This window comes from Cetorhinus maximus, chromosome 6 (assembly GCF_964194155.1).
Source record: "Cetorhinus maximus chromosome 6, sCetMax3.hap1.1, whole genome shotgun sequence".
NCBI lineage: Eukaryota > Metazoa > Chordata > Chondrichthyes > Lamniformes > Cetorhinidae > Cetorhinus > Cetorhinus maximus.
The window spans coordinates 18,897,394-18,913,652 of NC_135884.1; the positions used below are offsets into that span (position 1 = coordinate 18,897,394).

The window sequence follows — 16,259 nt, forward strand, 5'->3', positions numbered from 1 at the left end:
TAACACCATCAACCTCATCTCTATTTCATCGCATTGCTCCCTCATGTCCCAGAATCTTCAGCACGCTCACTGTCTCCACAGTGAAGTCTGCTGACCAGGCGCTGATTGACCCTTCCACCTCCTCAGCCCACCTGCTATCCCTAATTGGAAGGTGATCTTGGAGGAGGGTTTTCAATTGACAGTGAAATTGCAGATGAAATCCCTCTGCTGCCATGAGGAGGGTTGGGATCTGAAAATGCTCCCGATGCCTGAACATTTTCAGAGTCTGGAAAATTCAGCCCACTGGGTCAGCATTAGAGCTCACCTTACAACTCCTGGTTCCACTCTTTAACACACGCAAACCAAATAGAGTCATTTTACATTGGCAGTTTTCATTATAAATGAACATAGAAATTTATAATTGAAGAGACGGCAAGTGCTTGTAGATGTGATTTTTATTATGCAATTGACATATAAAATTATTGAATAATGAAGCCATGCAAGGAATACTAAAGGGATAAACTTTCGTCATCTGGTCTTAGGTTATTCATATAATGAGTCAAATAAAGAAGAAACAATGTAGTCAGTGGGAATTCCATCAATAAATCCTTTCCCATTGTAGTGAACAAACCAGCATGGGACATTGGTACCTCGCTTTGGATCAAATCTGTAATCTTTCTGGTACCCCCTAAAATTAAAATCATCAATAAAATGCATGTAAGAAATGTACAGAAAAATTATAACTATTAAATATTACATGTCAAAAGCATTAACACTATCTTAGTAACATTACCTTGTTACTCTAAGTTTGTGATCTTTAACAATCATTGTTGCATCAGATTTGCCTTGATCTAAGCCGGGGCGAATGTTATATATCTCAGCATTTACTTCTTGGTAAAACTGGCCTGTGTCAAAATAAAGATAAATTAATTTTACTGGAAAGTCACAAATACAGTAGTGTAGTGCAGGATATGCAAGAAGAATAAAAAAAAATATATTTCATTCTACTAATGAAGGTGACCTAATGGTTCATACGAGATGAATGAGTTTAAAAGCTGTTGCTAAATTTTGTGGTTAAACTGTTATGAAAGTCAACTTATCTTGACCTTAAGAGTGTAGGAACTTCAACTGCTGATGGACCTCAGAGCTTTCGTGCATGCGCAGATCAGGAGCGGGCTACACCTGTGCATGAAGAAAACAATGGCACAAAAACCTTGATCATGTGACTGGGCAGAGTGCCATAGATGACTATTATCACAGGCAAGGGACAGGGAGAGGTCCCAAATGAAGGGTCCCACACAGGGACAGGAAGTAGTCCTAGTTAAGTTACAAGTAGGTAAAGGGCTGCAGTTAGCAGGCTTTAAGTGAAGATGGCTCAGGAGAAGATCTGGTAATTGAAGAGGGCTGGGGAGAAGCCCTGATGATCCAAGAATGCAGCCGAAGTTTGGTGACTCTGTGCTGTAGGCCACTGGGGTGAAGGTATCCCTTTGGAACAGTGGTATTCTGCTTGTTGCAGCTGAAGAGCTGAAGTTGTGCTTGTGAGTTGGTGCTTGAGTGTATACTTAGGAATCCAAGGGAATGGAGTCTTGGGAGACTAGATTGAAACCCTGCAAGGGAGGCTGTCATTGAAGCCATACGAGTTGGAGCGACTTGTGGAGAGAATTCCAAGGCGAGATCTTCAAAGGTGAAGGCCGGAATTCCTCATGAGAGAGACAGAGTTTCAGTGAGATTAGTTTACTCACAGTATTTACTGATGTCTGTTGGGTTGTTGAGAAATCTGTGGACCCTGTCTTGGTTGCAGTTGCTATTTAGTGTGCAGTGTGCTGTGTTTGACCACAGTTTGCTTGTTAATTCATCTGTTCCTCATATTTACCCTGAATATTAGAGTATGAGATAGATATTATAAATTGTTTTATCTTTCTGACCTTGTGTAGTAAAGTTTATTTTTGTTTGTTCAAAACCCTGTGGAATCTTGTAGCTTTATTCACTTAGCAAATATCTTGAATCTCAGACTGCCTACTTTAAACAACACATTATTGGTCCCCAACTGGATCTTACCAAAAAATTGAGGGTCTGCTCTAGGATCAAAGCTTAAATTGGGGGCTCATCCAAGACAAATACGAGTCGCTGGTACTTGCTGAGGTTAAGGCTGATAAGATTTCAACGGTGAATTTTATTAAGTGATCGGAAAGCAGAATGGCTTTGTCAATTACTACTACTTTTCTGGAGTGGGAAGGTTTTCACCACTGACCGAGGCTAGGTTAATTGCATTAATAGAAGAGTTAGAGTTGAATGCAAGGGCTAAGAAAGCAGGCATAATTGAAGTAATAGCACAGCACCAGGGATTGAAAGAAGGAAAAGTTGATCCAGATAGCAATTCAGTTGAGTTAGCTAGAATTCAGTTGCGGATGGTGCAGCTTGAGGCAGAAAGATAAAAATGAAAAAGCTTGATCTTGAAAAAGAGGAAAGAGAGAGATATGAAAGCTTGAACTTGTATTTCAGAGGGAGAAGTTAGCAAAGTTAGCCAGTGATGAAGAATGATGGTGGACAATTAAACAACTTACTGGAGGAGGAGGCTCCACAAATATCACCATTCTCAATGATGGGGGAGACCAGCACATCAATGCAAAAGATCAGGCTGAAGCATTTGCTACAATCTTCAGCCAGAAGTGCAGAGTGGATGATCCATCTTGGCCTCCTCCGGAGGTCCCCAGCAAAACAGATGCCAGTCTTCAGCCAATTTGAATCACTGCACATGATTTTTTTAAAAATTCAGTTATGGGATTTGGGCTTTGTTGGCTAGGCCAGCATTTATTAGCCATCCCTAATTGCCCTTGAGAAGGTGGTGATGAGATGCCTTCTTGAATCATTGAAGTTTATGTGGTGTAGGTACACCCACAATGCTGATAGGGAGAGAATTCCAGGATTTTGACCCAGTGACAGTGAAGGAACGCCGATATATTTCCAAGTCAGGATGGTGAGTGGCTCCCAGGGAAACTCCCAGGTGGTGGTGTTCCCATGTATCTGCTGCCCTTGTTCTTCTAGATGGTAGTGGTCGTGAGTGTGGAAGATGCTGCCAAAGGAGCCTTGGTGAGTTTGTGCTGTGCAACTTGTAGATGGTACACACTGCTGCCACTGTTCGTCGTGGTGGAGGGCATGAATGTTTGTGGAAGGGATGCCAATCAAGTGGGCTACTTTGTCCTGGACGGTGTCAAGCTTCTTGAGTGTTGTTGGAGCTGCACTCATCCAGGTAAGTGGAGAGTATTCCATCACACTCCTGACTTGTGCCTTGCAGATGGAAGACAGGATTTGGGGAGTCAGGAGCTGAGTTACTTGCCACAGGATCCCTAGCCTCTGACCTGCTCTTGTAGCCACAGTATTTATATGGCTAGTTTAGTTCAATTTCTGGTCAATGGTAACCCCCAGGATGTTGGTATTGGGGGATTCAGTGATGGTAATGCCATTGAACATCAAGGGGCGATGGTTAGATTCTCTCTTGTTGGAAATGGTCATTGCCTGGCACGTGTGTAGAATGAATGTTAATTGCCACTTGTCAGCACAAGCCTGGATATCGTCCAGGTCTTGCTGCATTTGGACATGGACTGCTTCGGTATCTGAGGAGTTGTGAATGGTACTGAACATTATGCAAACATCAGCAAACATCCCCACTTCTGATCTTATGATGGAAGGAAGGTCATTGATGATGCAGCTGAAGTTGTTTGGGCCTGGCACACCACCCTAAGGAACACCTGCAGTGATCTCTTGGAACTGAGATGATTGACCTCCAACAACCACAAATATCTTCCTTTGTGCTAGGTATGACTCCAACCAGCAGAAAGTTTCCCCTGATTCCCATTGATTCCAGTTTTGCTAGGGCTCCTTGATGCCACACTCAATCAAATGCTGCCTTGATGTCAAGGGCAGTCACTCTCACCTCACCTCTGGAGCTCAGCTCTTTTGTCCATGTTTGAACCAAGACTGTAATGAGGTCAGAAGCTGAGTGACCCTGGTGGAACCCAAACTGAGTGTCAGTGTGCAAGTGATTGCTAGGCAATTGCTGCTTGATAGCATTATTAATGACCCCTTCCATCGCATTACTGATGATCGATAGTAGACTGATGGGGCGGTATTGGCCGGGTTGGATTTGTCCTGCTTTTTGTGTACAGGACATATCTGGACAATTGCCGGATAGATGCCAGTATTGTAGCTGTATGGAACAACTTGGCTAAGGGTGCGGCAAGTTCTCTACACAAAAACAATAGCGCTTTCAAGCGGCACTTGCTTAGCAATAACCTGCTCACTGGCGCTCAATTTGGGTTCCATCAAGGCCGCTTGGCTCCTGACCTCAAGACAGCCTTGGTTCAAACATGGACAGAAGAGTTGAACGCCAGAGGTGAGGTGAGAGTGACTGCCCTTGACAGCAAAGCAGCATTTGACGAAGTGTGGCATCCAGGAGCCCTTAGCAAAACTGGGGTTAATGGGAATCGGGGAAAACTCTCCACTGGTTGGAGTCATGCTAGCACAAAGGAAGATGTTTGTGGTTGTTGGAGGTCAACCATCTCAGTTCCAGGACATCACTGCAGGAGTTCCTCAGGATAGTGTCCTAGGCCCAACCATCTTCAGCTGCTTCATCAATGACCTTCCTTCCATCATAAGGTCAGAAGTGGGGATGTTCACTGATAATTGCATGATGTTCAGCACCATTCACGACTCCTCAGATACTGAAGTAGTCCATGTCCAAATTCAGCAAGACCTGGACAATATCCAGGTTTGGGATGACAAATGGCAAGTAACATTCGTACCACACAAGTGCCAGGCAACGACCATCTCCAACAAGACAGAGTCTAACCATCTCCCCTTGACATTCAAAGGCATTACCATCGCTGAATACCCCAGTATTAACATCATGAAGGTTCGCATTGACCAGAAACTGAACTGGACTAGCCATATAAATAATGTGGCTACAAGAGCAGGTCAGAGGCTTGGAACCCTGTGGCGAGTAAGTCACTTCCTGATTCCTGAAAGCCTGACCACCATCCACAAGGCACAAGCCAGGAGTGTGATGGAATACTCTCTCATTGCCTGGATGAGTGCAGCTCCAACAACACTCAAGAAGCTTGACACCATCCAGGACAAAGCAACCCACTTGATTGGCAATCCATCCACAAACATTCACGCCCTCCTCCACCGACGTACAATGGCAGCAGTGTGCACCATCTACAAGATGCACTGCACAACTCACCAAGGCTTCTTCAATAGCACCTTCCAAACCCATGACCACTAACATCTAGAAGGACAAGGGTAGCAGACAGATGGGAACACCACCACCTGCAAGTTCCCTTCCAAGCCACTCACCATCCTGAGTTGGAAATACATCTTCATTCTTTCACTGTTGCTGGGTCAAAATCCTGGAACTCTCTCCCTAACAGCACTGTGGGTGTGCCTATACCACATGGACTGCAGCGATTCAAGGAAGCTCATCACCACCTTCTCAAGGGTAATTGGGGATGGGCAATAAATGCTGGCCTAGCCAGCGATGCCCACATCCCATGAATGAATTAAACAAAAGAAAAAGTGAGAAATGCCAAAGCTTGAGATTCAAAGAGAGAAAGAAATAAGATTGCATGAACTGGCTCAAGAAAAGCTAGGTTACAGGGTGAAAGAGAGTCTCGAACTTCAAATGATGCATTGAGTCCCATTTGGATCTTCGATATAACAGAGTCTTTGCCTAAATTCACTGAAGGTGGAGTTGAGAAATATTTTATTTCATTTGAAAAGGGTGCTGCAAAGCTGAAGTGGCCAAAGGACACATGGACTCTCATTTCGCAAAGAATCTTGGTTTTGAAGACTATCGGTGTATTTATAGCCTTTCAGAATAACAATCTTCAGATTATGAGGCTGTTAAAACTGTGGTACTTAATGCTACCGAGCTTTTCCCTGAAGCCTATTTGTTGAAATTTTGGACTTTACCGAAAAGACCAAATGAAACATTTGAATAATTTGCTAGGGAGAAAGAAATGTTGCGGGACTGGTGGTTTCGATCCCTGAAGTTCGAACAAAATTTTGAGAAGGTGAGGGAGATAATGATCCTGGAAGAATTTCAAAATAGCATCCCAATCGCTATTAGGCCACACCTGGAAAACTGTAAGATTTCTAAGGTACAGGAAGCAGCAGTTCTGGCAGATGGGTATGATATACTAAATAAGCAGCTTGGAGGAATTAGATCTCCATTTGTAAATCCACAGAGAAGCTGGAGGGACAGAAAAGAGTCTAGCTTTGTAGAGAAGTCAGAAGCTGTCCCAGTCAAGAAAAATGTTAGTGTAGAAGATGAAAGGGATGTAAAGAAGCCACTCTGCTTTTATTGCCATAATTCAGAGCATCTGAAAGTCCATTGTTGGAAGCTGAATGGCAAACTGGTGACAATAATTGGAACACTTAAGGAGTCTTTAGAAAAGGCTGTACCAGGAAAGAAAATGGGTATTAAAACAGTCTCAATGGTACAAGTGAAACGTCTTCCCTCAGAACCCACTAGAAAGGGGGATATTGCTCAGGATAGTCAAAGGATTTCTTCCTTGACTACAGCTAAAGTGAGTCAGGTTACTGGAGATTTTAGAGGTTTTGTCTCTAAGGGATCGGTGTCCTCTTACTCCTCCAACAAAAGAAGTAAACAAACTAATATTTTGATAGACACTGGGGAAAATAGATGGTGGCTGATGATACGATTTGTGTCCCAGATGACTTGATGAAGGAAAAAGTATTAATGAGGTTATTTATGAGATTTATGAACCTGTTTCCTTATGTAAAGTCAATTTACAAAGTGACTTAGTTAATGGAATTGTTACTGTGGCAATTGTTCCTAGTTTACCTGTTGAAGGGGTAGATTTTATAATGGGTAGTGATTTGGTCAGCATAGATGGTAAAATGTCAACGACAGGGTTGCAGCAGGTGCTTGATTATGCTGATCTTGCCAAACTCCTAAAAATTACTGTAGCCAAACATGAGAAGCTTATTGCCAATAACGAGCAATTGAAGGGAAAACTGATCAATGTAGAAAACCCACCTTTCCCCACAAAAGAGCCATTTGCTAATGAGAAACATGAACTGTTGAGAACGTTGGAGCATTGGTCACAGAACACTTGAATGAGGACTTGATACATCTAAATAATAAACTTGTAGAAGCAAATTCAACAAAAGTAAATTTTCAAGTAAAACTTAATTGAGACTTCTGATACTTGAAGTTAATCAAGTATCGTGATTTTTTTTTGGCAGCTGACCACCATCTTCTCAAGGGCAATTAGGGATGGGCAATAAATGCTGGCCTAGCCAGTGATGCCCACATCCCATAAAATGATTTTTTAAAAATGCCTTGAACAGAAAAAGGAATTGCTGATGAATCAGAACAGTTGGTTAAATGCAAAATTAAAAACCAAGACTGTTGAACTGTTAGAACTTCATTGTGAAATAAGCAATGAGATTCTTGAACTCTGATACAATCTGGAGAACAAAAAGAATGAGATGGGCAGCATGGAAGGACAGATCTATGGTTTGAAAGCAAATAAGGAAAATTTGAAGAAACAGATCGAGGATCTAACAAGTGAATTGGAAAAGTCTAAGGGGCAGTCAGTGGCCATAGAAGCAAGATCCTGAAATGAACTGAATGCCCATGTGAAGTTGTTAAGCTTGTATAGGAATTCCACAGAAAACTCTGAAACAAACAACTGAACTGACCAGAACAGTTGCTGAGCTGAATGAAAAGATTAGCAAACTTGGAAAAGATGAGAGTTATCAAATTTTGGGTGTAATTGTGAAAGAAGTGGAAATGAAGGTTCTATTTTTGAAACATCAATGGGAAAAATATGAATGTTTTCAGAAGACTGGAACATCTCTTGGATAAACTAGAAAGTGACTTGAGTAAAAAGAGGAAAACTTCCTCAGTGCAAGTTTATTCATCTGAGGAAAGGAGAAAGTCCGTTATGGAAGAAGTGAGTGAAGAATATAAATTTGAAGCTGGTTGTCAGTCAGACATATGCAGTTTCCATAGCAAACTTAAAAGACCCATTGAAAGCTTGTTTCCATTAACAGAGGAGAAGAATAAGAAAAAACCCATGTTCTCTATTAAAGTTGAGAAACCGATACATAAATCATTTGTATCACATAGCGTGACTAATTTACATCCGTATGTGAAGAGGGGAAAACTGCCGGAGTTTTGGTTTGCAATCACATCAACAAGGTTGAAAACCCTGATATAAAATAGAGGTACAAGCTGGTCAAGATGTTTCTAAAGAAAACTTTAATGCATCTTCACTACTTTTGGTTGACCATGAAAGAATTATGACCAAAGACTGTGTGATTGTTGATATTCTATTCACTTTAAAGAAAAGCCCAAATGTAATCGATGTTCTATTCAGAGTTTAAGATATAGGAGAAAGGGTAGGTTCTGAGAATTGATAATTCTGAGTTATGATAATTCTATGATGTTTAAATCCTGCTAATCGTACTTGTTACATGTACTAGCTTTTGGTTTGGTTAAATCTTTGTAACTTTATAATATATGTGTAACTGGGGAACAAAATGATAAATTTATCTGTATAGTATGCAATAAGCTATTTGTTAGAAGTTTTTGATGTTAAATAATTCTTGTAAGGGAATTCCTGTTAACAAATGCCCCTGGCTGGCCTGCTAGTGCTTTGCTAGTGACATAGGTGCAGTCAGTCATACCTTGCACCCTTGGAAAACCAGCCATGGCCATAAAGCCTCTGGGTCTTTCAGTCTGATTATTGTGGTCTATGGTGAAGGCTATGAATTAACCTGCATGTGGCATCTATGAACAACTTTATACAATGTTGCACTGCAAGCTGGGTAATGCCACTCAAGTCCCTACATATGACCTGAAATGAGACTGAGGCAAAGGCATTGGGTGGCCCCTCAGCCACTATGTTGGAAAGAGAAGTCACAGTCGGTCTGGGAAGCTGAAGTCTTCTCAAGCACTCTATCTCTATCATCTGCAGGTAAGTCATTTGTACTCTGTATACATGTATAGCTTCATGTAACTTCCATCCTCTGTGGCTGCAGCTCCCTGCCCTCAGCAGCCCCTTGCTCCTCTGCAGGTTGAGCTCCCTCATATACTTCTTGTGACTCCTGTCCCTGTTCATCTGGCCTTTTTTAAAAATTCATTCATGGGATGTGGGCTTCTCTGGCTAGGCCAGCATTTATTGCCCGTTCCTAATTGCCCTCATTCAGAGGGTATTTAAGAGCCAACCACATTCCTGTGGGTCTGGAATCACATGCAGGCCAGACCAGGTAAAGACAGCAGATCTCCTTCCCTAAAGGGCGCTAGTGAACGAGAAGGGTTTTTATGACAATTGGCAATAGCTTTGTGGTCATCATCAGACTTCAATTCCAGATTTTCATTGAATTCAAATTTTACCATCTGTCGTGGTGGGATTCAAACCTCAGTCCCCAGAGCATTACTGTGAGTCTCTGGAATACCAACCCAGTGACAATAACACTACACCACCTCCCTCTCCTCTTCCCCTTCCTCCTGTCCTCCTCATTGGAGGATGTATCTCCAACAGAAATAACTATGCCCATAAGACACAGAATGACAATGCCACAGTGGTGATATATTGCTAAATCTGCCAGTTTGCAGACAATATAATGCCTAAGACCCCTGGTACTATCTAGGGATTCTGGAACTTCCAAGAGTAGCCAGTCAAAAGCCTCTCAGCAGTCTCTCCTTTTTTTATTATTCATTCACAGGATGTGGGCTTCGCTGGCTGGGCCAGCATTTAATGCCCATCCCTATTTGCCCTTGAGAAGATGGTGGTGAACTGTCTTCTTGAACCGCTGCAGTCCTGCTCAAGTCAGACACAGACCCAACTGTAGCCTTTATATCTGCCCTTGTTATCCATCGAAATTACCGCATCCAGGACGTATTATTGCAGTCGATTAGACTGCGAACAAGGTTAAACAGTCTTTAATTGCTAATTTCAAAATGACTCCCGATCTTGGAGTCTGCCCGCCCGCCATATTATTGCCAGCAGGCATGATGATATTGCGATTGCGATTCGATGTGATCACGCTGGATATTACATCGTCACAGGATGAAAACAGTCCCCTTTTCACAAGGTAAATTCAGCCTATGGTGTCATATTCACAGTCAATTTCAGTAAATAATGGAAATTACTGCTTTTAGGACATATATCCTGCAGAGTCATCACTAAATATGATGCTGGAATATAATAGCTTTTTCATACAAAAGAATTTGTAAAACCTCTGTACAAGAGCTGTACATACTGTTACTGGCATTTAGTAGTTATAACAACACCAACAATAACTTCTGTTTATAAAGCATCCTTAACGTAATATAAAGTTCCAAGGTACTTCACAGGGGCATTTAAAACAAAACATAACAAAGAGCAACATATGGAGATATTAGAGCAGAGGACCAAAGATTGGTTAGGGGGTCAATTTTAAGCCGTGTCTTCAAGGAGGAAAGTGAGATGAAGAGGCAGAAAGCTTTAGGGTTTGAATTCCAGAGCTTAGGGCCCGAGCAGCTTAAGGCATGGCCATCAATGGTAACATGTTTAATTATGTTTGAGCAGCTAATGAAGTGAATACATACCGAGTAATCCGTGGGTCATATTTGAGAGCCTGTGGCTGTCAATTGTATAAAATCCCAGAAAGTCTCTGTGTAGAGGATGATTTTTCCAGACCCGATGCAGTACAATAACAAATGTTGCATCATCTCCCATTGTTAGTGTGAGATTCCTTTCTTTCATGATTGAAATTGAGAAACTAGGAAGTAAATGTTAGAGATGATAAATTATTCAGTATCTAAACTGAATGTTGAATGTAAACAAATAAAGCTCTCAAAATTATCCATTTTATTAATACATTATTCATAACTTTTATATATTAATAAGAATACAATCCATAAAGAAACACCACAGATAGTAGTCTGTTGTAACTCTCTTACCCTCTGCCACTGAATGTGGGCAGGGGAAAGGTTTTTGCCCTTTTGTTAGTCTGTTTGTAAAAAAAAACTCAAAAACTAATGGACGGATTTTAACAAAGCTTGCTCCACAGTTAGTGTATGGCCCAATGAAGAACTGATTAGCTTTTGGTGAAGCTGCTGATCTGGATCCTGGATTTTTTTTTAAAGGATCTGTTAACATTGGGGGATAGGGGCAATTTACTTTTTTTAGAATGTTGTTTTACTTTGAACATTGTTTTAAAATGTGGGTTGTCTCAGCTGCTGTGGTGGAATTTGTCACAGCTGTCAAAATGTGAACAGAGTTTTCAGAGCAGGTTATTAGATGTGGATTGGCCTGAAGCCTCCTCTGTGAAATGAAAGTTCTTAATAAAACAATTTACTTTTCCAGCTTTGTAGTTAAAGAGCATCAATAAAACACAGAAAAGCCCCAAGGGAGAGCTGTGTAATTGTAATTATGCTGAGTTAACACGGTGTGGCGAAGCATTTCAGTGTTAATCTTACTCTTTTTGAAACAATGTATACTTTGAATAGGACTTCAGCTGTGACTTGGAAAGGGACTTGAAAGAGTAATTTGCAATCAGAGCAGATGCATGGAGGGAATTGGAAGATACTAAGGAGAGGAAACTGTCAGCCTGAAAGCAGTGAGGACTGCTTGTGGTGCAACCTCCTGCCAACATCAATCAAGTACAAAAGATATTGGGGCTCAAATTTTGGCAGAGCAACCTGAACATTGTCTAATGATGGTGTTGGAGCATGCTGATAAGAGCGTAAAAACAGAAGATATAGGGGCAGGAATAGACCGTACAGTGCCTGGTGCCTGCTCTGCAATTCAGTATGATCATAGCTGATCTTCTGCCTCAACTCCGCTTTCAAGCCTGCTCCCTATATCCATTGATTCCCAGGGAGACCAAAAATACATCTATCTCAGCCTTTAATATACTCAACAATGGAGCACCTGAAGCCCTGAGGAGTGAAGAATTCTGAAGATTCACAAACCACTGAGTAAAGAAACGTCTCCTCATCTCAGTGCTAAATGAGTGACCACTTATTCTGAGACTGTGCCTCCATGTTCTAGATTCCGGAGTGAGGAGAAACAGCCTTTCAGTATCCATTCTGTCAAACCACTTCAGAATCTTGTATGTTTCAATGAGATTACCTCTCATTCTTCTAAAATCCAGAAGGTATAGGTTTCATTTACTCAGCCTCTCATCATCAAACAGCCCAGGCCCAATTTAGTGAAGCTTCACAGTACCGCCTCCAATACGAGTATATCCTTCCTTAAATATGGAGACCAAAACTGCACACAGTCCTCCACATATAGCCTCACCAAAGTTTGTATATTTATAGCAAAACCTCTTTATTCTTGTACTTCAATCCCCTTGCAATAAAGGCCAATGTGCCATTTGCTTTCCTAATTGCTTGCTGTACCTTTGTGTTCCTTATATGAATGTAACCAAGTCTCTATGAACATCAATATTTAGAAGTTCCCTGCCTTTTAAAAAATATTCTGCTTTTCTGTTCTTAAACCAAAGTGAATAACCGCACACTTCCCCACATTATACTCCATTTGCTTCCTTGTTGCCCATTAATTTAACCTGTTTTTATCTCTTTGCAGCCTCCATGCAATCACCTCACAGATTACATTGTCACCTAGCTTTGTATCTTCAGCACAGCACCTCATCTTCCAACTAGGCACTTTACAGCCTTCCGGACTGAATGTTGAGTTCAACAATTTTAGATCCTGAACTCTCTCCTCCATCCCCACCCCCTTTCCGATTTTACCCCTCCTTTTTGTTTTTTCCAATAATTTATATAGATTTTTCTTTTCCCACCTACTTCCATTATTTTTAAGTGTATTTCCATCCATTGTTTTATCTCTACCTTTTAGCCTATTTCGATCCCTTCCCCCCACCCCACCCCCACTAGGGCTATCTGTATCTTGCTCGTCCTGCTTTCTACCCTTAATTAGCACATTCCTTTAGATAATATCACCACCTTCAACACCTCTTTGGCCTTTTGTCTGTGACATCTTTTGGTTACCTCCACCTATCACTGGCCCTCTATCCAGCTCTTCTTGTCCCACCCCCCCACCCCACCTTAAACCAGCTTATATTTCACCTCTCTTCTATTTTTACTTAGTTCTGTTGAAAGATCATTCGGACTCGAAACGTTAACTGTGCTACTCTCCGCAGATGCTGCCAGACCTGCTGAGTTTTCCCAGGTATTTTTGTTTTTGTTTTAGATACATTACTTCTGGTCTCTTTGTCTAAGTCATTTACATAGATTGTAAATAGCTGAGGTCCCAGGACTGATCCTTGCTGAATTCCACCAGTTACAGCTGACAATTTGGCAATGCCCTGTTTATCTTTACTCTCTTCTTCCTCATCATTAACCAATCTTCTATCCATGCTAATATATTATATACAACTCCATGCATTCTTATCTTGCATAATAGCCTTTTATGTGGCACCTTATCAAATGCCATTTGGAAATCCAGGTATACTACACCTGGTTCTCTTTTATCTACCTTTCCAGTTACATCCTCCGAAACTCAAATAAATTCATCAAACACAATTTGGTAAAACTACGTTGAGTTTACCTAATCACACTATGATTTTCTAAGTACGTTGTTAAGACATACTTAGTAATAGAACAGGTTAACCTTGCTTCAGGTATTTGACTGTTATAAATCTTCATTTAGGGTTGCTATTGCAGCAACATTGCTATTCTGTCTTGTGTGTGTGATGTTGACTTCTTGGTTCTTTGTATTTTTGCAATGTTGTAACTATTATAATTTGAAAAATGCAAAGATCAACCAAAAATAATGTCTATCATAGTGCATTTATTGTACAAATTACTTTGCTATTGCAAAGTATGAGATTCAAACTAATTGAACATTTTGCTTCTTGGCTATATTTGTTGCCACCAACTGTATCCTGAAAGACAAATGTAATGCTGTTGCATTAGTGCATAAAATGTACCTCTCTTTTGTTAAAGATGCTGTTGCTGACCAAGGGAAAATAGTTTTGTCTTCTCCATGAAAGACCGTAATCATTTTAGTTGATACTTCAACTTTCACATCCATTCTGTTGTTCACAATTCCAAACTTTCCAAAGTAAGTGTTTATTTTATCAATATTTTCTATTTTCTTTTCTCCAATCAACTCTCCATTTACCACAAAATCTGGATGAGAATTTCAAAAAAGATTAGTTAATGTTAATCCATTGTCATAATGTCAAATAAAAATCAGTATCACTTTTTCATGCAGTCAAATGATGAATGCAAATAATTGTTATAGGGAGGAACTAGCAAACTGGTAATCATGTGGGCCCTGCTGAATTATTGACAGCTGAGTAAATGAACAAAATGCTAGGAAACGGATACATTTTGGTAAAAGCAAAATACTGTCGATGCTGAAAATCTGAAATAAATACAGAAAATGCTGGAAAAAAGTCAGCAGGTCTGGCAGCATCTGTGGAAACAGAATTACCATTTTGAGTATGTATGACTCATTAACATTTTGGTGATGTTAATGAGGAACCCTCATTATAATAGCTATGATGTTTCTAGAAAAAGTTCCTTTTTGATTTTATTTATATGTAGATTGCTTTAAGGACCATTAACTAAATTGAAAAAAAATCGTGCTTTAAATAATCTACAATGACTTGCGTCTCTAGAAAGGCAAAGGATGGTTGAGGTTCAGTGAAGTGGCTATGATGTCAATGATTAAGGTATTTATTGCAAATATAAGCAGTCTGTACCCATTGTCCTTTATTGCTGGAAGGCTACTTCAGAGATCCATGAGTAAAAGTAAGAGGAAATAATGAACATATAGTGGAAACATCAACTAAATTATCCATAAGATTTTCACGAAAAAAAAATACCCTTAAGCCACTTCCTAAAATTAGAAGCATCATACTGATCTGGCAATTTAAAAGGCCACAAGTTCAAATCCTGGTTTCGTCTGACTTTTACATTGAAACATACAAGATCCTGAGGGGTCTTGACAGGGTGGATGGGGAGAGGATGTTTCCTCTTGTGGGAAAATCTAGAACTGAGGGTCAACTGTTTAAAAATAAGGGGTCGCCCGTTTAAAATGGAGATGAGGCGAAATTTTTTCACTCAAGAGGGTCATGAGTCTTTGGAAATCTCTTCCTGAAAAGGCAGTGGAATCAGAGTCTTCAAATCTTTTTAAGACAGAGGTGGATGATTCTTGGTAAGCAAGGGGGTGATAGGTAATCGAGGGTAGGCAGGATGCAGATTTCAGGTTACCATCAGATCAGCCATGATCTTATAGAATGGCGGAGCAGGCTCGAGGGGCCGAATGGCTTACCCCTGCTCCTTGTTCGTATGTAAACGTGGAAAAGCACCTTAATAAAACTGAGGCTTTATTTTGTATGCTACTCACTACAAAAATTATTTTCTGATCCATTTTTCCTTTTAAATCACAGTAGTAAATGTTTTGCTATCAGATCTTCCTTCATCAGCCAGGAATGTGGGCAGGTCAAACAGTAAAATTCCAGAATGGCCAGCATTAATGTCACTGTACAATCTGCAAACTCAGATGTTTCTGTTTGATAGCAACGTGCTGCAATTTTTATTTCCTTGTGACAGCTTGTGACACAGCTTGCACTTACCTGTATAAGGATCTGTGACCAGATTTAGAATTGCACCTGGTTTCCCATCAATGTTGAAACAAATGGCATCACTCTGACCATTTATTGAAATGATAAAATGAGGATCACTGTCAACTTGAAAAAGATGTCAAAAGTTTTAGAACATTTAAATTGTTGCCACTTTAATATAAAGCAAGCTTTGAATCCATGATACTTCAATTTCACAGATGTAAAACAATCGTGAATGAAAGCCAGGCATTTCTTCTGCATGTTCTGAATTTGGCAGGGAGCCAGGGTTTAAAGCAATGGATCTTGTACTAAATCTCATGATGTGCTGAAGAGAAATTGGCCTCTAGTTGGCCGTGGGTATTTACAGTCATTAGACTTTATGGCCTTAAAGGGACACAGTTCCATTTTAGCAGCAAAATAATACCAGGACAAGGCATTTACCTCACAGGGGGAACTGGGAAAAGCATCACATGCAATTGAGGGAGACAAAACAAACATATGAGTAGCCAAGAGATCTCTGGAAATGAAGATGCAGTAGAATTATGGTAACAATATTAAAAGATTTTTCAGCTATATCAGAAGATCATTAGGAACACTAAAGAATACTGTAGCGCAGATTCAAACCGTTTCTCAAGTTAGGATTATTTTGTTATCAGTCA

At 40.5% G+C, this 16,259-nt stretch overlaps 1 protein-coding gene across 1 annotated transcript in view; it reads right to left on the reverse strand.

Moving 5' to 3' along the window:
• Positions 1 to 350: 350 nt before the first annotated feature.
• LOC144681605 (inter-alpha-trypsin inhibitor heavy chain H3-like) overlaps positions 351 to 16,259 on the reverse strand; it is a 75,816-nt gene continuing 59,907 nt past the window's right edge. Inside the window, exons 19-23 of the mRNA XM_078543341.1 lie at positions 15,613 to 15,726; positions 13,957 to 14,158; positions 10,604 to 10,776; positions 773 to 884; positions 351 to 667 (exon numbers count right to left, since the gene is read on the reverse strand). Of these exons, the coding sequence (XP_078399467.1) occupies positions 523 to 667; positions 773 to 884; positions 10,604 to 10,776; positions 13,957 to 14,158; positions 15,613 to 15,726 (746 nt within the window). The 3' untranslated portion in view covers positions 351 to 522. The remainder of the gene's footprint in view (positions 668 to 772; positions 885 to 10,603; positions 10,777 to 13,956; positions 14,159 to 15,612; positions 15,727 to 16,259) is intronic.